Genomic DNA, 24,940 nt, shown 5'->3' on the forward strand with positions numbered 1-24,940 from the left:
GACTTGAACAGCTTGCCTCAGGCAGAGGGCCTCAGGCCTGATGTAGTGAGGTTATCATTCAATACCCTATCACTTGTCCTCCCTTTTCACACATTTAAAATGTATTATAGCTTTTAATACTTTCTGCTTCTTTCAGATTTTTGGCATGTGTTTCTGTACAGGAAATCCAGGAGAGTAAAATCTATGCAGGCAGTCAATGGATCAATCGTATCTTGGAGTGGTTTGGGGAATCGGGGAGCTCATAATAATGAGCACAAAAGAGCACATACTCTCCTGGAAGTTTCTGTAGTGCCGATTGCACTAACTACTTTTTCATATGCTTGAACTATTTAATTGTATGATATGAAAATTACACGCCTATACAAATGTTAGAACAAACACCAACTAGATAAAACAAAGAGAGTGTTCTTTATGATGCAGAAGCCATTTCCCTCCACATCTTAATGAGGCTCCAGGCAGAGGTCTCAAGGCATCCCCAAGCTGGATCATCCAGAGGACCTCTTACCTGGACCTGGACTCCAGCCTGCTGTTCCAGCCTCATCTCCCTCTCCTGCCAGAGTGGAGTGCTGGTGGTGCAGTGGTTCATTTCAGAGCATGTCACCCAGAATAAGACCTTGCTTTGGATGGGCGAAGGGGTGTGTCACCGGCAACCACTGCCCACCCCTGCCCTACTTTTCCCTGTGGTTCTTCCAGCCAGGGACCCTGCAGGTCCAGGCAGGCAGACATGGGGCTGTCTTCCAGAACACCCAGAGTGAGATTGGGGAGTTGTCCTGGACCATCCAGAGGCTACAGGCTGAGATCAACAACATCAAGAACCAGGTGGGGACACCCCTCCTCCGAGCCCCTCCTCCATATTTCTGGAGACTGTGCAGGGCAGCCAGCCAAGGCTGAGCTCCAGACGCCTTGCCCTTACAGACTTCCCATGGGAGCTGGGCATTAGGGGAGGAGGTAGCCTGTGGCATGCCCAGAAGGTTTCCCTGCAGGCCCTTGTCTGTCCTACCTGGGGAGGAGGGGAGGCGTGGCTGTGGGGGAGCCTCTGAGGGCTGACCAGAGAATGACCATGACCACATGTTGCCAGGGTGCTGCTGAGAGACTGGCCGGCCTGTGGTGTTGGGTGCAAGACACCTCACTAGGAGCTCACCGTTTGGGGGCGGAGGGAGAGTCAGAAGCTGGAGAAAAGCAAATTTCACATGGCTTACAAGTCCCTTCTCATCTATTGACTTGACAGGTCACATTCCTCTCACTCTGAAAAGCCAGGTCACCAGAGCCCGCTGGACACACCCTCCCCCCTGCATTGGCCCAGTGTGTTTCCTCTTTGGGGAGCAGGACAAAAGGTCCCTTCTCTCAGCTGGCTGGCTGCCTCAACACTAGCCCCGCCCCAGCAGTCTGTCTGCAGGCCTTTGAGGCACCTGTCCCAAAGCAGATGTACTGGTTACGGGAGTCTTGCTCGCTGCTCTGACTGAGGACACAGGTCCCAGAGGAGAGATCTGTTAGTCGGCTGTCCTTTGCTGGGGTGGGAAGTGGCGGGAGAAGGGCCCTCGGGTGCTGGTTATTGCTGAGGCCTGGTGTGGACGTCGCAGCTGAGCCGCAGTAGTGTCCAGACACGGGACAGTACAGCAGGAGGACAATGTGTGGGGGGTTCAAAATTGCCCTCTTTGGAGAGCCCCAAAGGCCCGTTGACATGAGGGTGCAGGCTGCCTCAGGGCCCAGACGTAGGGCTGTGGGTCACACAGAGCAGCTCCAGCCTCTAGGCTGGGAAGGAAGGACTGAAACCTGCACAGCGAATTCCCAGACCCTGTGTGAGCTCAGTCCTCTCCTCTCCCACACAGTGAGGCAGAGGGGTTACTGCAGGACCCGGGGCTGGGCCTCCACGTGGAGCCAGAAGGAGTCTGAGTAGGCAGCCGAGAGGGCCCTGCCTCAGAAACTAGAGGAAGAACAGGGGCACCAAGCTGGCAGAGCTTGAGGGGCCCAGGGAGTACGCTGGGAGGGTTGGCAGTGAGGCAGACACCTGGCATGAGGACAAGAGGTCATGGAGCACAGAGAAGGCATGGGCCAGGCATGACATCCCCTGGAGCAGAATGAGTGGAGGCCCCTGGGCTGGAAGGGCTCCTGGTGTTGAGGCTGAGCCCCCAACTGAAGGGACCCTAGAATGAAGATAAGAGCAGGCCATTGTTCTTAGAAGGGGCTGCCCCAACTCTGCTAGCCAGGGCTCCCAGCTGCACATCTGTACTCCAGGCGCCTCTGTCCTGGGCCTGTTCTATTGGCTTCTGCTTTGAAGGCAGGCTCTGCATGTCAGCTGCCTGACATTGGGGACTCAGCTAGGAACCCAGGCCTCTGAGCTCCTCCAGCAGCAGGCGGGGTCCGGGTGAGGGGTCCTTTGTAAATTACAGCGAATTGTCTTGATGAAGCACTGCGTGTGTGTCCAGCACAGTGGCAGGGACTCCACATACCTGAGTGTTATCTTACTGATCCCTCCCACCATCACCCCCAAACTTTCTTTTCCAAATAATTTTATTAGGAGTTTATACAGCTCATCACAATCCATATATCCATCCATTCTGTCAAGGACATTAGCACATTTGTAGCCACCATCATTCTCAAAATATTTGCTTTCTAATTGAGCCCTTGGTATCAGCGCCTCATTCCCCCCTCACTGATACCCCATGAACCCTTGATAATTCATAAATCATTATTATTTTGTCATATGTTGCACTGTCTGACATCTCCCTTCACCTACTTTTCTGCTGTCTGTCTCCCAGGGAGGGGGTTATATGTAGATCCTTGTAATTATTTCCAGCTTTATTCTCCCCTTTCCCTCTACCTCTGGGTATCAACACTCTCACCACTGGGTCTGTCCTGGATTCCCTGTGTTTCCAGTTGCTATCTGTACCAGTGTACATCCTCTGGTCTAGCCAGATTTGTAAGGTAGAATTGGGAACATTATGGTGGGGAGGAGCAAGGATTAAAGAAGTAGAGGAATATTGTATGTTTCATCATTGCTACCCTTTACCCTGACTTGCTTATATCATCCCTGAGACCCTTCCATTAGGGGATGTCCAGCCCAACCATCCCTTGGAGGGAAACATTCTCCCTGCTGCTGTCTCAGGGGGAGGAGCAGGTGGCTGACCTGAATTGACATCCACTGGGCTCACACCCCATGCTGCTGTCCCCTGAGATGACCCCGTGCTTGGGGGAGTTGTCTGGTGCTGGTGGAGCCTCCTGAAGAGGCTGCCCAGGTGCTTTCTGCAGGAGAAATCCTGGGGAAGCAGTGGCCTGTGAGCCCTGCCTCCCAGCTCAGTCTCACCCCACCCACAGCGTGCCAAGGTGGAGACCGCCATCAATGAGGCCGAGGAGAATGGGGAGCTGGCCCTCAGGTCTGCACGAACTGAGCAGGAAGAGCTGGAGGACGCCCTGTTGAGAACCCTGGAGAAAATGGCAGGAAACCAATGGGAGGTCGAGGATGTCCTGAAAGGTGTGGTGCCTCTGGACGTGATGTTTGCTGCCTTTCACAAGGTGTTGAAGGAGAGACCAGGTGAGGGTGGGCCATCTGCCAGCAGTAGGCATGGCCTTCTGGAGACACGTAGTGTCCGGGTCAGAGTGAAGGTTGAAATAGTCTCAGTCCCTTCCTTTGTGTGGCCATCAGCAGGGTTGTGCTCTTGGATCCTGGAAATTGACAGAGGAGAGAACTGTGGTTCAGGTCACTGAGGACGAGCGCAGTCAAGGCCTGCTGATCTCTGGTCTCAGTGTCTGCACTGGGACCAGGCTGTGATGGAGGAGGTTGATTTCCCCCTCAGCTAGGGATGTCCCCAACACCTAACTGAAACTCAGAAAAGCAGCCCTCATGACCTAGTGGATTACACACTGCTCTGCTATCCACAAGGGCAGTGCTTCATGCTCACTGGTAGCTTGGAGGGAAGGAGGGAGGGAGAGAGGAAAGGAGAGAAAGAGAGAGAGAGAGAGAGAGAGAGAGAGAGAGCGAGGAGGCTGCCTACATTGCATAGTTAACAACTCAAACACCCAAAGGGTGAGTTCTACTCCACCCTGAGGGGCCACTGTGAGTCCCATGCACCTCGGTGGCAGTGGCAGGAGTGTCTGGGGTCAGAAAGGAGGCCAAGGTATGTTGCAATGTTAGGACTTCTCCCCACAAGTGATGGCCCAGACTTTGGGTCATCCCTCTCTCGTTAATGACTGGTTGGCTCACTCAGGTGCTCTATAAGAATGGTGGTAGTGTGTGGAGAAGTCATGAAAAAACTGTGTGACATAGGTTTGGAAGGGTGACCAAGTGCACCAGGTTGGCAAGCAGTCTGCAATCAGATAATGGGGAAGATACTTTTTTGCCCCCGGGAGCTTGCAGAGCAGTAGATGGGAGCAGTCCTCTGCTCCGAAAGTGCACAGACACCAGTGACATGCATTTGGACCTGCCAAAGGACCAAGTCGGCCAAGAACGCTTTCTTTCTTGAGTGTCTTTCCCGAGGGTGGGGGATGGGAGGGTGGAGGGCAAGGCATTGGGGAAGACATAAGCTGGGGACAGGGAGCCTTCCCATGCGGTGGGGGTGGGGGAGGCAGAGAAGAAGCCTGATGGTGGGTGGCAGGGTGTGAGGTCACAGCACAAGGATAAGTCTGGGAACAGAGACTCTGCCACAGCATGTGGGCTGGGCCCAGGCAGCCTCAGCACACCCAGCAGTCCCTTTTGCTCTGAGAAGGCAGAGTGGGAGGGGCCTCAGGGTGGGATCTGGTCAACTTCCCCTGAAGTGGCAACGAACAGGTCTGGCTTCAGTGAGCAAACACCTGCTTCACTCCGGGGTCCCTTTCTGGAAGGCAGGTTTCCATCCAGGCTGCTGTCAGTCCCCAGGACATGTTTCCTGTTCTCTGAGGGGAGACCAACCTTTCCCACTCTTTGGGCACCGAGAGGGGGAGCTTGAATTTATCCATTATCTGCTCAGCCTCTCCCAAGGGCAGATTGGAGGTTGTTGCCCTAAAGTTCTTATAACGAGAGTGGTTTTGTAAAGATACAAATTACACGTGTCCAATTGGACACACACACACACAACGTCTACTTAGCATGAGGAAGGAAAAATGGCACAAATGGCTGGAGCCTTGAGCACCAGGCCCCTTCTTGTGGGGCGTCCCCAGGCCCTGCAGCAGAGACCCGTACAGCTTCTGGGCTCCCCTCCCCCAAAACTGGAGCACTGGCCGTGCTGTCTGGACAAGGGGGCTGGCAGCTTCCCAGCATGCCCACTGGCTTCCTTGGCCTGGGCCCCTCTCCTCAGCCTCTGGGTTTCTGAGGTCATTCTCTGAGCTCCCGACCCGCACATCTGCAGACGGCACTGACCCCCAGAGACAACGCTTGGTAACAAGTGGGCAGTGAGTCACTAAAGGAACACTCAGTGTCTCACAAGAGTTTTTTAATTCCCCTGCAAGACCTGCTTTATGTTCACTGGCTGAAATCACCCTACCTCTCTCCCCCCTCTTTCCCCAGACTGGCTAGGGCAGCATTCGGTGAGGGAACAATTCGCTGGTCATTGCTGCACATAGGAAGTCACCACGATGTGCCAGGTCTCCTGCTAGGAGCTAGAGAAGACTCAGGAATCAATCAGCTGAGCCAGCTTCGACGAGTTTGTGACCTGATGGGGAAGACAGCTTTCACAGGGATTATATGAGTCATAGCTACCATGAACAGAATCCTATTTGCTCGGGGCTTTAGGCACTTTAGGGGCGCTGGTGGGATCCTGGTTAGAAGTTGGGCTGCAAGCAGCAAGGTCAGCAGTAGTACAGCACCCGCCGCTCCTTGGAGAAAGACAGGCCTGTCTATTCACTTGAAGAATGATCCTCTCAGAAACTCAGGGACCCTTCTCCCTGTTCTGTAGGCTTCACTAGGCATGGACTGGATGCAGCAAGTTTGGTTTTATGGGTTCAGGCAAATTATGTGTTGTCACCCTCACTGACCCCTCAGAGTTTGGAGCTGCAGTGAGGCTCAGTGTGTGAGGGAGGGGAGACTCAGAGCTGCTGCCCACGGTCCCACAGTCAGGAGACAGAACTTCCCACTTGGACCTGCCACTCCTTCCTCCCCCTGGCTTGGTCAAAAAGAATTCAGGAAATGGGGGACAGAGGGGAAAACAAGGTCCTGGTTGAGTTCTCAGGGAATGGTGACTGGGAGGGTTCCTTGTAGGCCTGATGAAAGAGCTGTTCTCAGTTTACCCTCTGCCCACAGGTTGGCTGGTGATGAAACAGAAGCCGTGAATATCTGTAAGTCCTTGGCTGTGAGCTGGGGGAGGTCGTCCTGTGCTGGGCAGACAAGCTGGGTCTACAGAATGACAGGCACATTGGCCTGAGTGTTCTGAGTCATAGGCAAACACACAACCTCTTTCCTCCCCCAGCTTCCAGTGGATTCTCTGGAGCTCACCTCAGTCAGGGAGCCAGACAATAAGGGCAGAGTGGGTGGAAGAAAGGGCTAATGGAGGGAGTGGGGACAAGGGGCTGGTGGAAAGGGAATGGGCTGCTACAGATGCAGCTGAGGCAGGAGGTTGGGAGGGGGTGAGAGGGGTCTTGGTGGTGAGCCCTCTGGAATCCCTCCTTCCTTCTCTCCCAGTACTGGTTAATGCCATGTGTGCAGTGGTGGGCAGACCCTGGGGGAACAATGGGCAGTAATGCCCTGAGATTCTCTTGCAGCGGGAGGCCGGCATCCCTCAAGACACTTTCCTTCAAGACCACCCACAGCAGTGCTCTCAACTCACTAGGGCATGTGCTGACACCCCTGTTCTCCCTCCTACATGCTCCCAGGATGACTCCCGGTTCCGGACCCAAGACTGGGAGACAGACCACAGAAAGATGTCAGAGTCTCTTCTAATAAATCAACCTCTGTCAGAGACCCACTGCCTCTGTCCTGGTTTCAGAGAGGGGGGAGGTGCGGGGAGTAGAAGGGCAGGCTCTGCCCTGATGACCATGGAGCCCCTTGTGCAAGAGGCCTGATGGTGACAGGAGTGACGGGAACCCCTGTCCTGTTAGTGCAGCACACTCATAGACGTATGCCAGACAGGGACCCATTCCAGCTCCTCTGTGGAGAGAGTCCAGAAATGCCCCAGGGAAGTTTGTCCTCTGGATGGAAGTCCGCACTGAGTCCTCTACACTCAGGGGTGGAACACTGGTTGGACGCCAGCCCCTCCTTGCCATGTGCTGAGAAGACCACCAACCTTCAGCTTCCCAAGCTGAATTTCAGGTACACAAACCAACTCTCAGGCCAGCCTTCCTCGGCCCTTGCTTGTGCTGGTGGTCCAGAGCCCCGGGCAGCCAGGCTCAGGCCTGTGGGCCTTGTGAGTGTCCAGGAGTGTGGCTGCTTTGGTCAGTCCTTCAGTGACAGCGGAGGTCAGAATGTTGGGGGGAGCTTGTATAACCTTGGGGGCATGCAGGCCGTGGTGAGCACATACCTAACAGGAAGGGGAAGTGCTAGTGTTAAACACACAAGAGGGAGGCACCTGTGTAACAAGATGGTCAGGTTCTGGAGTTCAGATATGGGCTCAACCATGGCCATCCCTGAGGTGGCTTGACCCTAGCTGTCCCTGAGCTCTGCTCCAGGGGAACAATGTAAGGTCCTTATCAGAAGGGAGCTGGGTGTGCGTAGGATGGGCAGGACACAGGGTCTGATGGCTCTACACTACAGATAGCGTCTTGGCGTATTAGAGAGCAACCATGTGCTTAAGAGGAACATCTTTAAGCAGCCTAATATGGGGGACACAGTGGGGGTGGTTTTAAGTCAGGAAATTTTGGCTGGGATTCATGTCCAACTCACAAATGTGAAGGCCTTCCTCCACCTGAGTGCCGTCCAGTCTCCCTAAATGTGAGCACAGAGAACTTGTCTGCATACACACTCTGCCTGGTTCTGGTTCCCACAGGAGAGACTGAGTGAGGGGTCCCAGAGTATAGAGTTCCGTAGGGGTCATGTGCCTGGAGTCCTGGGCAGAGGGTTGGGCTATGTATGTGGTTTCTGGATGGGTGGCTCCTGCAGGAGCTAAGTTCGTGTGGACGGTGCCGATATGGTGTCTGTGTAGGAGTGTGCTGGGTATTAAAGTGTTGGGGCTATGCTTGGGAGAACTCCATCGGGATTTGAAGTAGGACATAGGGTGGGTATCCAGGAAGCAGGAGGGGATCTCTGGTTGTGTAAACCCAGGTTTGAAGTGGTGTTGGGTTGTCCAAGTGAGTTGTTTTGGCAGGGTTGAGAGGTCGGGTAGGAAATTTTCCTGTGCTGAGTTTGGGGTGACCAGTGGTATCCCAGCAGGGCTAGTGGTGAGTTCCTACTGGGCTGTCAGAAGCTTAAAGCCTGTCCCCTCGCTGCAGGCTCCTCAGAGCCCCTTCTCAGTTGTCTTCCAGTTTTTCCCCTTGGCTCTTGGGACCTGGGTTGCTGGCTTTTCCCCTCAGCTCATTTTAGGATGCATAGGTGCAGGAAAGGCCAGGACAGAGATACCAGGCTGAGGAAGGCTCCTCTGTGGGGCTCCCAGGGGCAGACAGTGCAGGGGAGAAACTAGAGATCCTTTGAGGTTGACAGGACATATAAGAGCAAGGAGACAATAGGGAGGGAGAGGGAGCCAACATGCCTAAGCTCCAGGGGTCCTGTGGTCACTTGGTCCCTCTGATCCCCCAGGAGAAGCCCAAGTCTAGAGGGGCCCTTAGAGCAGGGCTTCCAGTAAACCCTGGTTTCCATACTTGGGGGAGCAGGGAGAGCTGCCAGCAGGGGGTGAGGGGCCTGGCCTTCCCTGGAGGAGGTGGGAGGAAACCTTGGGTAGAAGCATGCAGGAAGAGGCTCTGAGCCATTGGGGACATCAGGCCTGAAGTTTCCGGAACCCCTTCCATCTGTCGACTCAGGAGCCAGTCACGTAAGGAGAGGCCCTCATTCACTGTGGGAGCCCGGCCTCCGCAGTGGGAGCTCTGTGCACATAGGAGCTCCGCCCGTCCTGCAGGGGGCGCCCGCGCCAGTGCTCACCGCCAGGTTCCCGCTGCAGGGGGCGCTGCAGGCGACACGCACAGGTCGCCGCACACAACGCCGCCGCGAGCTGCTCACACCGGGGGGACAGGAGCGAGCGCGGTCACACGCCAGACTGGTCGTCCATGGCAGACTCAGGCCTTCGGTCCAGTCCTGGGTGCATGGCGGAGACGACCCATGAGAGTCTGGAGACGATGGTTCCACTTTGTGACACTGGACAAGCCCCTTCTCTCTCTGGGCCTCAGTTCTCTCAACTCTGTGAGGTGGGTGTTGGACCGGGTGGCGTCCAAGGTGACTCCCGGGAGTTACTCTTACTGCTCTTTCTCCTCCCCCAGCTCACCTCAGTCCCTGCTGCTCACTGCTCCTCCTGTCCTGGGGCGGGGACTGGACACCCTCCCCCAGGGTCCCAGGGGACCCTACCTTCCAAGGTTTATACTTCTGCCTGGTGCCCTTGCAGGTTAGACTTGTGGATAAAACCACTCAAAGTTCTCAACAACAACAAAAAAGAAACAAACAAACAAAAACACCCAAAATAAAACACCCCCCAAACAACCCAAGAAAAGACAAGCAAAAACTTTACAAGAACTTTAAATTTATATAAAAAGTGTTTTGTCCTAATTAACTTTTAGCCACCAATTTAAACCTACTAACGAGAAACAAAAATATAACAACAGCCAAAAGAAACCATTTGTGCAGATGTCCAATGGTCAGTGCTGTGACTGTGAGACTAATGTGCAGAAGGTCAATCTCCAGGAGGGAGGAGACACAAAAGGCCTGATGGAGAAACATACAGGTACTCATACACAAAAGACAAACAACCAGACAGACAACACAATAGGTGGACAGAAAGTTTACACAAAAAGTCAGACGACCTGGATTAATCATATTTCCAGGTTTACCAGGCTTGTTAAGCAGTACCTTGTAAAGACAAATACCCCCATCCCCCCAACCAACAAGGTAACACACTTTGTGAGCAGTATATTGGGAAGAAGGGGCTGAGGAGAAATAGAGTCACATCTGACCCCCACCTCTAGGCAAATGGATGAGACTGGCCTCACAGAGGGGTTTACTCCTGAGCTGTCACACAGAAGACTCAAACCCAATTCCAGCGTCCCCAGGCTGCAGCTCAACTGGGAGAGTAGGAGTATGGAGCCCTAAAATTTATATCGGGGGCTACTCCTCTAGAGGTTCCACATTCCAGGAGCAGCTACCTGACACAGGCATCAAGACACAGTGCCTTTCCCAGCCAATGCACCAAAATGTTGTGTGTTCACATAAAGTTCAGCCACTATGATGCCTTGATAATTTAGAAGAGCCTTGATTCGGTTAGAACCGGACTGCTAGACTCTAAAAGCTATTCTTTGATCATTTCAGTCCATCTTAAAAGGCAAAAACTCCTTTATCATTTTATCTAGGTTTTAAGCAAGCATGGAGCAAAGCAGAAAGTAAAATTAATGTTGTTATTATTCTTTAGGCTTCGTGAACATTACTGAGTACAGTATTGTTTATAGAAGTAAAACCCCAAACTATCAGTACCTTTATTGAAAACTAGGGACAAACCTCAGAACATGGGCACAGGGAATGCAGAGGGTAAATCAGGAGATGCTGCCCACAAATGAAGGCGCAATCCACAAATGGGGTATGTGAAGGATAAAACACCTGCATGTGTAGAAAGACTTCACCAAGAGAGGAACAAGAGAACCCACAGAGGGGGAGAGGATTTTTAGCAATTTAGCAATGCCACAACAGAAAGAGGGCTTATTACTGAAATCTATAGAATTCTACAATCCCCTCCTAGCCTGCAAAAAGAAGACAAAGGGTCAAAGACCCGAAGACAAGTTTCACTAGTGGGAAGACCCTAATGGCCAGTGCATATGTAAGAAAATGCTCCCGATCATTAGCCATCAGAGTAATACTAATTATAGCAACAACGAGATACCACCTAACATCTGTGAGGATAGGTCAAACCTGAAAATCAGAGAGCAGCAAAGGTTGGTGGGCTGTGGCAAGATAGGAACTGTCCTCCACGGCTGGTGGTGTTTCAGATACATACATCCTTTGTGGAAAATAATCTGGCTATATTTATAGCAAATGGAAATTGATACCTTATGTCCCAGCAATCCATCTACTGGGCACATACCCAGAAAAGGTAATAAATGGACCATGACCAATCATCTGTGCTACAATATTTATTGTGGCACAATTCACAATTGCAGTGAATTGGAAACAACCTAAATTTCCATCAATAGATGAGTGGATTAGAAGACTAGCACATACACAGAGGGGAGTACTTCACATCCTTAGAAAGCACTGAAGATTGCCTGGAGGACGTGGTCTCATGGCAAGTGTTGGAGGAAATCATGCTAAGTGAAGTAAGCCAATCACAAAACATGAGTCCACAGAGGCCGTATATTTGGGACAGTAGGTATAGAAGAAAGGGTACAGGCAATCTGGTGGGGAGAGACCCAAACCAAGGATGTACATGTCATTCCAACATAAAGAAGGAGAAAGTGTGTGGAGTGATAAAGGGTGTGGGTGCATAAAAAGGAGAGAGCTAATGGTACTGTGGAGCCGGGCACGAATCCACCCAGCATGGGGTGTATTGTTTATGTCTCCACAGTCATGAGAGTGGGAATGCAGACCCCACCACATCACACCAAACCTAGAAGGTAACATAACCACATAGAACCACTCATGAACAGAGAGACTTTCATGGACTAAGAAGTGGAGGAATAGAGTGGTGAGTATACAACCCCGTAGACAGGGAAACAACAAGGGAATTAAATCAATAATGAGGAGGATTAGAGATCCTGGTGGTGCTGGAGAAACAGCAATCTAACTGAGAGGATTTACTAAGAGGCAGAAGAAGGGCGATTGTGATGGTGGGACAGGAGGAAAGTAAGCAGAAACAGGAAAGCTCTAGGAAGCTCAGCTATGAATAGAGGCATAAACATAGGTGTGTACATATGTAGAAATATGAATTGATATAAACAGAGGTATTGGTCTATGTTCATATCTTTATCTGTGAATACATTGAGGAAATGGATGGGGTTGTGGCCTCTACTCAAGTCCTCCCTCAATGCAAGAACACTTTGTTCTAACAGCCTGTAAATCTGTGATGCTCACCCTCTTGACACGTTCTCTGAAGACAAATAAGCAAATGTGGTAAAGAAAGCTGATGGTGCCTGGCTATCAAGGGATATATTGTCTTGGGTCTCAAGCCATTAATTTCAACAAGCAGTCATCTAGCAGAGAACCACCAAACCCACATGGAAGAAGCACACAGGCTTGTGTGATGGTGGATGTAGATGGGCTCAGGTAACAGGTATCAGAAGAACCAAAACAAAACAAACACATATTGTTGAGAATGAGAAGGGTTCCAAAACCCATGTTCACAAAACCCAAAATCCATGGTTGCAATAGAACTCCCCTCATAGAAGAGTCACAGAAAGGGATGAGTCCATCAGGGCGCAGTAAAATTGTAACAAAACACACAGTATTTCCCTGGTTTTTGAAGCTGCCTTATCCCCCACTATCGTGACCCCAATCCTGCCTTTTAGCTGAGCCTACCTGGAGCATAGACAGTGGTACAGATAAAGCTGATCACACCCAGAATCCAGGTCAGATAAACCTCTCAGGAACAGAAATGGGAAAATGATAACAGGAGGGTAGGTGTAAGGTGGGGCGAGAAGGGGAAAAGGGGGGAACAGATCACTATGATTAATGCATATCTCCCCATCCCTCACTCCATTGATGGGATGGACAACAGCAATGTGGGTGAAAGAAGACAATGGTCAGTGTGAGATATGAACACAATAATAATTTGTAAAGAGTTCACAAGGTTTGGAGATGGGGCAGCAATCGGAAAAAAAAGGAGGTGATATCAAGGGCTCAAATAGAATGTAAATATTTAGAAAAAGATGATGGCAACATACCACATTTACTCGTGTATAAGACGAGTTTTTCAGCACAAAAAAAATGTGCTGAGAAACCGGGGTTCGGCTTACACACGCATCAGTGGTAACCCAGTGAAGTGTAACATCTCGCTGGCCCCAACGCCCGAGGTAACAAGACAAGCATTATCTCGCGTGTGATTGTGGTTTCTCTGTTGTTCATTAAAAACCCCGCTAACACTACAGGGCTTTGAATGTTTGTTTACTCACATCTAAACAATCAGATCTGTCCTACGACATGGACAGCTTCAATTCGCAGAAGCACCTGTAGTGATTCACTTAAGCCGGCAGCTGAACTGGTAAGGATGTATCTGTGGCTTCTCTCTGTCTCTCCCCTCTAGTCTGTGTTAATTCACATCCTGCATCCCCCGCCCGCACGGACTCCCCCCTTCCCCCTCCGGTTAACACATCGTGGGGAGCAGGGGTAAGGCGGGTATTACCATGAAAGTTCTTTTACAAAGTCTTATTTTTTTAGCCTATTAGAAACGGATACTATTGAATCAAAACAAAAACGCCATTCATATGAGGCTGCTTTCAAACTGAAGGTTGTGTCAAGAGCAGAAGAGAGCAATAACAATATTCCAAGTAGGGAATTCTGTGTTGACGAAAAGCAAGTGAGGGAGTGGCAGAAAATGAAGGCTGACTTGGAACAGATTCCAAAAGCTAAAAAAGCTCGTCGTGGTTTAACGTCTTTTTGTGGGGCTCTAGAGAGTGAATTGCATAAATGGGTTTGGGAGTGTCATCAAAATGGTTACTGTGTAACATGCATGGGAATCCGCATACATGCTCTATGAATGGCTAAGGATGGCAAATATAAAGCAACAGGCATTGAAATATTTGCTGCATCAGCAGGATAGTGTACCCACTTCGTGAATAGGTTTGGCCTACTCTGTTTGAGACAAAGAACAAAGATGTCCCAGAAATTTCCATAAGACCTTGAAGAAATAATTATGTCATTCCAGCCATGTATTATAAAACAAAGAAGGATTTATAATTATGACCTGGCATATATTGGGAATATGGATGAAACTGCCATGACTTTTGATCTTCCAAGCAACAGAACTGTGGCAAGTTTAGGAGAAAAAAAACATTTTTCTCAAAACCACAGAAAATGAAAAAAAAAAACACTTAACAGTTGTTCTATCATGTTTGGCTAATGGAACTAAGCTGCGTCCTGTCATTATTTTAAAAGAAAGTCCTTGCCTTAAAAGATCAGTTTCCCACCAAGAATTACTGTGCGTGCACATGTTAAAGGCTGGATGGATGAAAAAGACAACCAAAAATGGCTGGAAGAAATTTGAAACCAACGAACAGGAGCAGCCTTAAAGAAAAAGCCATCGTTACTTGTTTGGGATATGTTCAGAGCCCACCTATCTGACGACATAAAAAAAAAAAAGGCAAAATCTAGTAGAGTTACTTTAGCCGTTGTTCTCGGTGGGCTTACATCTGCACTGCATCCTCTGGATGTATCTTTGAATAAGCATTTTAAAGGCCTTGTGTGAAGGATGTGGCATGAATGGATGTCATCTGGTCAAGCCCGACTAACAAAAGGAGGAAATCTCATGAAGCCTGACATAGAGTTAATAGCAAAGTGGGTTCGAGATGCATGAGAAGACATTCCAGAAGCCATGGTGCGACGTGCCTTCCAGAAATATAGTATTAGTAATGCTATGGATGGCAGTGAAGACTGTGCTTTGTATGAAAATGAAAGCAGTGATGGTGATGATGGCGATCTCAGTGAGGACAGCGTCTGTGATGACCTCACACCAGCTGAAGCTCTGCATTGGGATACGGATGATGATGAGGAATCCAGTTTTGAAGGATTTTAACTCTTTACATTTTAGCTTGGTTGCTGATTGAGCCCAGGGAATAGTACTCTTTTTTTTTTTTAACAATTTATTGGGGCTCATACAATTCTTTTCACAGTTCATACATATACATACATCAATTGTATAAAGCACATCTGTACAGTCTTTTCCCTAATCATTTTTTTCTCTTTTCTTCTTTTACATTTCATTAGGGACTCATACAACTCTTACCACAATCCATACATATACATACATCAATTGTATAAAGCACATCTATACATTCCCTGCCCAAATCATTCTCAAGGCATTTGCTCTCCACTTAAGCCCCTTGCATCAGGTCCTCTTTTTTTTTCCCCCTCCCTCCCCATTCACCCCTCCCTCATATGCCCTTGGTAATTTATACATCGTTGTTTTGTCATATCTTGCCCTATCCGGAGTCTCCCTTCCCCCCTTCTCTGCTGTCGCTCTCCCAGGGAAGAGGTCACATGTGGATCCTTGTAATCAGATCAAGGGTAAGGTTGCTTAGAGAAGAGGTATACTCTAGCCCAGGTGGCGATGAAGCATGGTAGTAGGGCAGGAGGAAAGTCAAGGGAGATGGAGGAAAGAGCTAGGAGTCAAAGGGCATTCATGGAGGTCTAGACAAAGACATGTACATGCAAATATATATAGGAGGATGGGGAAATAGATCTATGTGTCTATATTTATAGGTCAAGTATTAAGGTGGCGGAAGGACCTTGGGCCTCTACTCAAACACTCCCTCAATGCATGAATACCTTCTTTTATTAAATTGGAACTCTATGATGCTCACTCTCCCGACACAACGGCTGGAGCCAAAGTGGGTGAACAAGTAAATGTGGTGAAGAAAGCTGATGGTTCTCGGCTATCAAAAGAGATAGTGACTGGGGTCTTAAAGGCTTGAAGATAAACAAGCGGCCATCTAGCTCAGAAGCAACAAAGTCCACATGGAAGAACACACCAGCCTGTGTGATCGAGTGGTCCCTAAGGGATCAGTTACCAGGAATCAAAGAACAAAAAAATCATATCATTGACTGCACACTTCCATGATAGGATCGCTGAAGACAAATGGGTGCATAAGCAAATGTGGTGAAGAAAGCTGATGGTTCCCGGCTATCAAAAGAGATAGTGTCTGGGGTCTTAAAGGCTTGAAGGTGAACAAGCGGCCATCTAGCTCAGAAGCAAATAAGCCCACATGGAAGAAGCACACCGGCCAGTGCGATCACGAGGTGGCCAAGGGACCAGGTATAAGGCATCATACAAAAAAAAAAAAGATATAAGTGTGTGTATATGTATATATGTATGTATATATATGTATATATATATATATATATCATATTAAATTAAGGGGGAAGTGCAGAGTGGAGACCCAAGGCCCAAGTGTCGACCAATGGAGATCCCCTCATAGAGGGGTTTAGGAGAGGAGATGGGTTAGTTAGGGTGTGAGGTAGTATCGATGAAGAACACAGCTTTCCCCCGGATCCTGGATGCTTCCTCCCCCCAACTACCATGATCCGAATTCTACCTTGCAGGGCTGGATAGGACAGAGGCTGTACACTGGTGCATATGAGGGTTGGAGGTACAGGGAATCCAGGGTGGATGATACCTTCAGGACCAAGAGTGTGAGGGACGATGTTGGGAGAGTGGAGGGTGAGTGGGTTGGGAATAGTACCCTTAAGGTATCATTGTTGATACCTTATTTTTTTTGTTGAACCTATTTTCCACTTATTGTGCTGGTTTACTAATGTTAAATGATTTGTGCTCTTATTTATGTTATTTTTTATTTAAAATAAATATTTAAATACATTACCCCACTGAGGTCCCAATTTTTAGTAATTTTATTTTCATTCTGTTTTGATAAAGGAAACTCAACAATAGCTTCTGCATTTTCCACCCCAGGCTTATACTCGAATCAATCAGTTTTTCTGGTGTTCCAGGTAATAATTAGGTACCTCGGCTTATACTAGGGTTGGCTTATATTCGAGTATATACGGTAAGTACAAATATGCTTGATAGCATTGATGTATGGATTGTTAAAAGAGTTGTAAGAGCCCCCAATAAATTGATCTTTTTTAAAAAATGTCATGTGAACTTTAATGTGTCCCAAGCATTTTCTTAGCTCAATTTACAATCAGAAAATACTGGAGGATCTTAAAATTTGAATGTACCACAGAACACAGCTGAAATAAAATTTGCTCATTTTGTTTTTCCTTAGTTGTTTCATCTGCACTGAGCTCCTTCAGATTCTTTAGAGTTGCCAACATTTTGATTTAACAGCTTGCTCATTTAGTCGATTGCTACCCACAGTGATTTTAGAGGACAGAGTGGAGATTTTCTCTCAGGTATCTGAGATTGTGCAGCTTCAAGAGAGAGGGCTGCTGTTGGCTCCAAGTGCAGATACTGGTCAGCAGCCCAGTGCTTGATTCCTGGTGCCCAGGGAGCTAATCTACACTGAACTTGAGAGTGTTTTCTTTGTTGTTTTTAGTCATAGACTTCTCCTGGGCCAGGCTAAACTCTCTGAAACAGTGAAATGTTAAAGAAGTTAATATTAGTTCAAAATTGGCGAGCATTCATAAGACGGGATACAGACTTTCATTGCAGAACGTCATGGGGATAATAAGACTTTCTACTACACTAGCAGTGGACTCAGAGTCTGTAAGAGCGGTTGAGTAGGATGAACCTAAAATCCTGAATCTGGATGAGAAAACAATGGGACCAATGATTCTAGGGAGACACAAGAGAGAGGGAGGTAGAGGAAGGAAAGTGCTGTCAACAAACTAAGGTACAAGGGGTTAAGTAGTCTAAAATCAATGGTGAGGGGGCATAGGATGCCTGCTGGGGCTTGATCAAGGGAAACTCAGAGGAATTAGTGAAACCTGAATGAAGGCAGAATATTATAATGGGACAAGAGTAAACTAAAAGGAAATAGAGGAAATAACCAGGAGGCATTTATTGATGTCTACATTCAAGTATGTACATATGTAAATATATTTTTATATAACAATAGGGAAATATATCTATGTACACATATTTATATGTTAAGAATCAAGGTAGCATACAAACCTTGTGCTTCTAGTCAAGTACTTCCTCAAAGCAATAAAACTTTGTTCTAATAATCCAGGATTCTGTGTTGCACACCTTCCTGACATGATCGTGGAAGACAAAATGGGTGCATAAGAAAATGTGGTGAAGAAAGCTGATGGTGCCTAGCTATAGAAAGATATGGCCTCTGGGGTCTTAAAGGCTTGAAGATGAACAAATGGCCATCTAGCTGAGAAGCAAAAAAGCCCACATGGAAGAAGCAAAGCAGCCTGTGTGATCATGAAGTGTCGATGGGATCAATTATCAGGTGTCAAAAACCTAGAATAAAAATTATATCAATGTGAATAAGGGGGAGGGCAGAGTGGAGATCCAAAGCTCCTCTGTAGACAATTGGACATCCGCTCACAGTTGGGTCACAAGGAAGAGATGAGCCAGTCAGGGTGCAGTATAGCACCGCCGAAACAGCTTTACTGCAGTTCTTTAATGCTTCCTCAGCCCCTCCCCCACAATCACAACCTCAATTCTACCTAACAAATCCAGCTAGACCAGAGCATGTACACGGGTACAGATAAAAATGCTCACAACACAGGGAATCCAGGACAGAGAAACCCCTCAGGACCAATTGAGAGTAGTGATACACGGAGGGTAAGGTTAAGGTGGGGTCGGGGAAAGAGAGGGTAAACCAATCAAAATGATTGACTGAACACCCCCCCACGCCCGGGGGATGGACAAGAGAAAAGTGGGAGAAGGGAGACAGTAGTCCGTGTAAGATAATAAAATAATAATAATTTATAAATTATCAAGGATTCATGAGGGAGAGAGAATGGGGGGGAGAGAGAAATGAGCCGAAACGAAGGACTCAAGTAGAAAGAAAATGTTTTGAGAATGATGATGGCCACAAATGGAAAATTGTGCTTGACACAATGGATGGATGGATGGATTGTGAAAAGAGCTGTAGGAGCCACCAATAAAATGATTTTAAAATGTCCTGAATCGTGGGACATTTATCATGATCATCAGTTGAAGCCAATGTTGATTGTTATATGCCAAATATATGTTGCCAGGTAAATGCAGTTTGGAAAAGATTGTACGTAGGTCATTCCAAATGATTTTTCAACAATGCAATTGAGAAACAAATTAATAAAGTCAATTAACCTGAAGGTGTAGCATTCCATCTGAAACATGAAAAAATTAATATTAATCTTTGTGTTAAAATATTTTAAACACTCCTTGTGATTCTAACTTGGTTTTTGTATTCATTCCAAAATTACCAACAGATATTTCATTAAAAAATATGTAATTTGAATTAATCAAGGCCATACCAAATTTCTCAACAGAATGGTGGGGCTTTCTCCTCCAGCACAGTTATAGTCTTGGAAACTCAGAGGGGGAAGTTCTACCCTGTCCTATTGGGGTGCTATGAGTTGGCATTAACTCGGGGGCAATGAGTGTGGTTTAAACATTTTTTCATATCAAGTTTTTTCATCTACAGGGAAAATTTCCTTTAGGGACCTGCCAAGACAATTGACCAAAATTTTTCAATGAAAATATAATGTATTGGATGTATACAAAAGGGCTGTATATTGAAGTTGGAGGCCATCAAGCTAGACTGCAATTTCCAGAGGGAAGGTGATGAGGTTCGTGAGTTGGGGCTGATGCAGCAACACCAAGAATAGAAGTTTCTATTAAATAGACTGTATGTTCCTGTAAGCGCTTTACTGTGGGTGTCTTCAGACTCTATTCTCTGTATATGAGCAACTACTTTTCTCATTTCTTGTAAATTGTCGGACCAAAGGATTCAGTTATTATGACTAAGAATGAGCACTTTCATTGACAAACTTAACATTTTGGTAAAAACCATGACTAGAGAAGCTAATGAAGTTTAAGCTATGATTTACAGTGTAGGAAGGACAGTACAAATTCCACAAGGTTTCCCAAGGAACGGTTTTGTGTCTGAACAAAAATATTTTAGCATCCATATTTACGTCTGACCTGGAGTATTCTTAAAATATAGCCGACTGGTGTTATTTAAACAAACACAACCATCTTGTAGTACTTGCTATTCTTTGAATGGTGATTTTCAGACTTTTAGCTTAGTATTGTTAATATTATGTCCCCGCCCGGCTATCGAGGCGTTCATGGGTAACCTGTGCAAGCCCTATGCCCCTGGATGTTCTTGTAAAACTCTAGGGATCGGAAAAGCAAAAGAACGAAAAACAGATGTCAAAAACAAGACAAAGCAAAAAAAAAAACACTTTGAATTTGAAGGACAGTCCAACAAAATGAATAGACCAGTTTGTTCTGAGCGTTGTGTTTTATTAAAAATTCAGTCTGCTTAAAGGAACAGATGCCAAGGGAAAGACAAACCAATCAGTTTGAGTTTACTGCAGGTCTGTAATCATTTAATCTGGTCTCTAAGAAAAGGTTCTAATGTATCTGTCCAATGCTAATAATCCATTTGTGACTGCCTTATTGCCCATTGAACACACGCTCTCTCTCTCTCTCTCTCTCTCTCTCTCTCTCTCTCTCTCTCTCTCTCTCTCTCTCTCTCTCTCTCTCTCACACACACACACACACACACACACACACAGATACACACACACACACACATTTACACGCCCACGACAAATGCACTCACACTTTCAAAACTAGTTCCTCACAGGATATCTCATCTCAGCTTGAATCATTCCCTCCCTGTAGGGGGAGGGAGGCAAGCATCCTGGAGGACCCCAATGTGGTTTGCTCTGCAGTCACTCTAGTTTGTTAAGACACTCCTGCAGTGCGATCAGTGCATTTCCATGGAAACTCAGGATCAGAGGAGGGGAGAATATGCCTGTCTCTGAGAAGGGGATTTCACTTCTGCTGGTGAGTGAACTAGACAAGGGAAGTCTAGCCTTGGGAAAAACACTTAACACTGTTTCAGGAGGATGCACCCTGTGTTATATCGATGACCATGTCTTCTGCACTGAACTTCTTGTTCTGCCACTGGTGATGCAGGCCTCACACATTAGGTGTTAGACTTCAGGTAGGCCAAGTGTGCAGTATTTCTCATAGGTCACATGAGAAAGAGTCCAACTGGAACTCTCCTCAAGTGAAGGCAAACTATACTTGAAACGCACACGTTTCCAGTCACGGCCCTGAAGCCCTCCTGTGGACCCGCAGGAACTCCCTAGGGTGGGGAGAGCCCATGGTGGGGCTCCAAGGTCGTGGAATTTAAAGTACTTGGACTTTGTTCCACTCTGTATTGTTTTTCAGGTTTCCCAATAGCCGGAAAATTGAAACTCATATATATATTTGCTATTTTCATATTTTCTTTGAATTTTGTTACAGGTCTTAAATTCTGCACACATATAGTTTGGCTTCTTAGCGAATGAGTGTTATTGAAAGTGTTGTATTGTGCATAACACCCATTGTTTTCCTAATCAGTGTCCTGTCACTTAAAAATTAAAAACTCACTTTATTGGCACCTATGACACATATCATCCAAGTTAATCCCAGTAAGAAGGGCCATGCGAGCATCACCATCATCGATTTCAGAACATTTCTTCTCACGCTCATTGTTGTTCGCTCCCCATTCCCCACCCTCCTCCTCTCCTGGCCCTTAGGTAACTAGGAATCCAGCCACTGTCTGTATAGATTCACCTATCCTGGAATTCACAGACAGACAATCCTCTAAGGCACAAACAGGAAGCAAAGAAACACAAAACCAAAACCTATGCCCAGACAAACCATAGAAAACTTTCATTGAAAATGAAGGAGAAAAATATTAAAAATGGAAATAACTTTAAAATGTGTCAAAAGGGAGATGAGACGACACGGTGTTACATTTTAACCTAACGACATCTGCTGCAATCACTTCACAATGCTCACTGTCTGGTACCAAAGACAATCACATCCCTTGACTTATGTTCAGAGAGGACTCGCCAATGGCTTAATCCAGTGGGGACCCTGCAAATGCATTTTGGCCTTCCCATGTCATCCAAAGCCTTCTGCTAACTGGTGTTCACAAGCGAAGCTCTGCTACAAACGCTTCCTTCGGGTTTGGATTTTATTTTTTGCCATCCTTGGAGCACACTAGCTGGTGTGTTTCTTCCATGTGGACTTGATTGACTCCTGGCATAAATGGCGGTTTGTTTTACGATAAGCCTTTAAGATCCCAGATGGTGTTTTATGTGTGTTTTCCTCACCAAACTTTCTGTCACTTCAGATTTATTCATTTCAATAAGTGAATATTTCCCCACATCAAGCAAAAATCTTCCTTTTATGTATCCTGATAGTTCCCTTTTCGCACTAGCATTTGATGTCTGTGCTGTAATAGAGTAATGATACTTTATCATCAATTTTCCATGGAGCTTACTTTTCAAGATTACTCTCAAGAAGCTGATATGCTCCATTTGAGGTGGACCATAGATATATAAACCATATATGTATCAATAGATTCTATGCTGACACATAATAATCAGCCCCAATCTTAGAACTAGTTCTTGTAATGTCGTCCTCCTCAATATTGGTCCATGTGAGATGATCCCCGAAGAGATGGGTGCAATCGCAATATGTGCTGAACCAAGTTTATGGTGCCTGGTGTCAACAGAATAGCACCTGAGGTCTTAAAGGCTAGTCTTCACAAAAGGAGGCATCTACGGATGTTACCATCTAGTTCATGCACAAAGTGTGCCCCAGTCTGAGCTCCCAAATCAAGTTCCAGCATCTCCACAAGCATTGAATGCCTTCTGATCCTTAAACCGAATGGGAACAGCCTTGTCCAGGAAGAGAGCATCTGATCACTGACTGTGAGCATGCCCCTCACCAGCACACAGCATAGCTTTCTCTGTGGACAGCTGCTGGGAGTGCACCACCCCCTAGAAGGCTGACATGTTAAAGACGGACCGTGTCAGGTGTAGAGGGTAAAGCAGCTGCCACTTTGATGGAGTGTAAAATAGTAGAAGCGTTTTGGAATCAGTGTGGCAATTTCTTATACAGCTGAACATATTCCACACAACAGAGCACCTGCCGTCCTTTACTCAAGGAATGTGCAAACAGGATGTGAGCATTAAGGTTCTGTGTCAACATGACTGGACCAGGCTGCCGAGCGCTGTGGCCGTGAGACTAGTTAACCTCCAGGGGAGATCTCCCTGAGGGACTGACCTGCCCCCACATTAAATAGAAAATGTTGTTCACGAGAAGGCTGAAGCCTGGAGCCAGAGACCTCTGTCTGCAACCACTCTCTAGCTTCCACTACAAGTCCTGCGTATGTCCAGGGTTCACTAATGCATGTGGGAGACCCACTGCAGTGGCCCAGGGAGGCCCTATGTAAGCCAACTGGGCAGGGGACCTTAGGTCGCCCAAGATGTCTCAGGCCAGTTTCTAGGGGAGTAGACCAGGGGGAAAGTTCCTGGTCTGCGCTGGGCATAGCCTTCTCTTGAGTGCAGATTCCTTGGGAGTCTGAAGGTTGGAGAGCATGGGAGGGGCTAGCAGAGGAGTGGGGGCAGGGAGTGGAGTAAAGAGCCAAACTGAAGCAGATTCCTGAGGAGTAAGAGAGAACAGGTATAAAGTCAGCCAATTGGTCTGTGTGTGTACATTAAGCAATTGGTCTCCTTTGCCCCCACAGGCTGTGTGTGTGTGTGGTGACTGGCAGAGGGCATCGACCATTAAATATCAGAGGACCAGGAAGTGCTGCGGGTTTAGCCTCCCTGGAAGCCAGCTGTGGGCTAACTGAAATGGAAAAGCAGGAAGGGCGAACCATGCCCACCCATTTCCACCCAGGCCTCCCCACAGGCTTGGTTTGAGGCATTATCTTGGCCAGCTCATCAGGGCAGTGCTGCTCCTGGGTTAGAGTTGACTGGCCAGTCAGGAGTCTTTCTCAAAGGTTCCCTGCTGAGCAGGGTCTCTCTGGGATGTCAGGGCTCATCAGGGCATTGGAGTGGGGATGGCCTGTGTGGCTGCTGGGTTCCAGGGAGTGAGGCCAGCACCCAACAGTGACTCAGTCCCTGGTGTCCTGTTCCAGCCCCATGTTTACCCCGCTCCTGGATGGGGTTGAAACAGCTGGGAATTATTTGCATTGTTGTTTGCTGGGGGAGGTTCTTACAGGAACATGGCAGCCGTGTTGGATGGGGAGAGTGTTTGATAGCAAATACAAGCACAAGCACACAGATTGGATGCCCTGGTGGGCCCAGTGGTCTGTGATGGACTACTCTCTTAAAGGTGGGGTGTGTGTGATGGCGGGTGAAGTTCCCTGGTGGTTTCTGAGGACGCAGGCCTGGTGATCACAGTCAAGGAAGCTCCGTGGGTCAACGCTGCTGTGTAACACAGGAGGACACTCTGAGGGCACCTAAGGTGCCAAGTTCATTGTGGAACCAGAGTCAGGTTGAGACATCGACTAGAAAGAGAGCCAGGAGCCCACATTCAGCTTCACTCAGCAGCGGCAGGTCGTCATTTCAATCCGCAGAGAAACCCAGTGCTCTGGAAGTGCAGTCTCCAGGAAGAACCTCTGAGAGAGGCTTAGAGCTTGCTGCTTAAGAGAAACAGCCCCAGAGATCAGGAGCCATCGAGTCAGTGGGGCTCATAGCAGCACTCTGCACAATGGAAGGACACACTGCCGGTCCTGTGCCGTCCTCACGATGGACCCTCTGCGGAGTTCACTGTTGGAGCTACTGGGTCACTCCATCTTGCTGAGGGCCTTCCTCTTCTCCTCTGTCCCTCTGCTTTGCCAAGTGCGATGCCTTCCCCAAGGGCTGGTCATTCCTGCAAGCATATCCAATGTAAGTACGAAGGTGTATGCCCTCCTTAACTCTGGCCATACTTCTTTGAAGACAACGTTGTTTGTCTTTAGGCAGTCCAAGGTACTGTCACTATTCTTCTCCAGAACCACAATGCAAGTGCATGCATTCTCCTTTAGGCTTCCTTATTCAATGCCCACCTTTCACAGCCATGGGAGGCCGTGGAAAATAGCATGACTTGAGTCGGGCGTACCTGAGCCCACAAAGTAACCTCCTTGCTGTGCAATAGTCCAAAGGAGGTCCTCTGCAGCAGGTGGACTAACACAGCGCATCTCTTGATCGCGGGGCTGCTGCTTCCATGCTGATTGATAGTGGATCTAAGCGAGCCAAAATCCTGGACAGTTCAAACATTTATCCATCCTTCATGCTATT

At 47.7% G+C, this 24,940-nt stretch overlaps 1 protein-coding gene across 1 annotated transcript in view; it reads left to right on the plus strand.

Annotated features, from left to right (window-relative positions):
• The window catches only part of LOC142451498 (keratin, type II cuticular Hb1-like), a 119,838-nt gene that overhangs the window by 34,838 nt on the left and 60,060 nt on the right, over window positions 1-24,940 (plus strand). The window contains exons 6-8 of the mRNA XM_075553288.1: window positions 694-819; window positions 3,316-3,532; window positions 5,480-5,499. Coding sequence (XP_075409403.1) covers window positions 694-819; window positions 3,316-3,532; window positions 5,480-5,499 — 363 coding nt within the window. The remainder of the gene's footprint in view (window positions 1-693; window positions 820-3,315; window positions 3,533-5,479; window positions 5,500-24,940) is intronic.

Source organism: Tenrec ecaudatus, chromosome 6 (assembly GCF_050624435.1).
Source record: "Tenrec ecaudatus isolate mTenEca1 chromosome 6, mTenEca1.hap1, whole genome shotgun sequence".
In the NCBI taxonomy this organism is placed as follows: domain Eukaryota; kingdom Metazoa; phylum Chordata; class Mammalia; order Afrosoricida; family Tenrecidae; genus Tenrec; species Tenrec ecaudatus.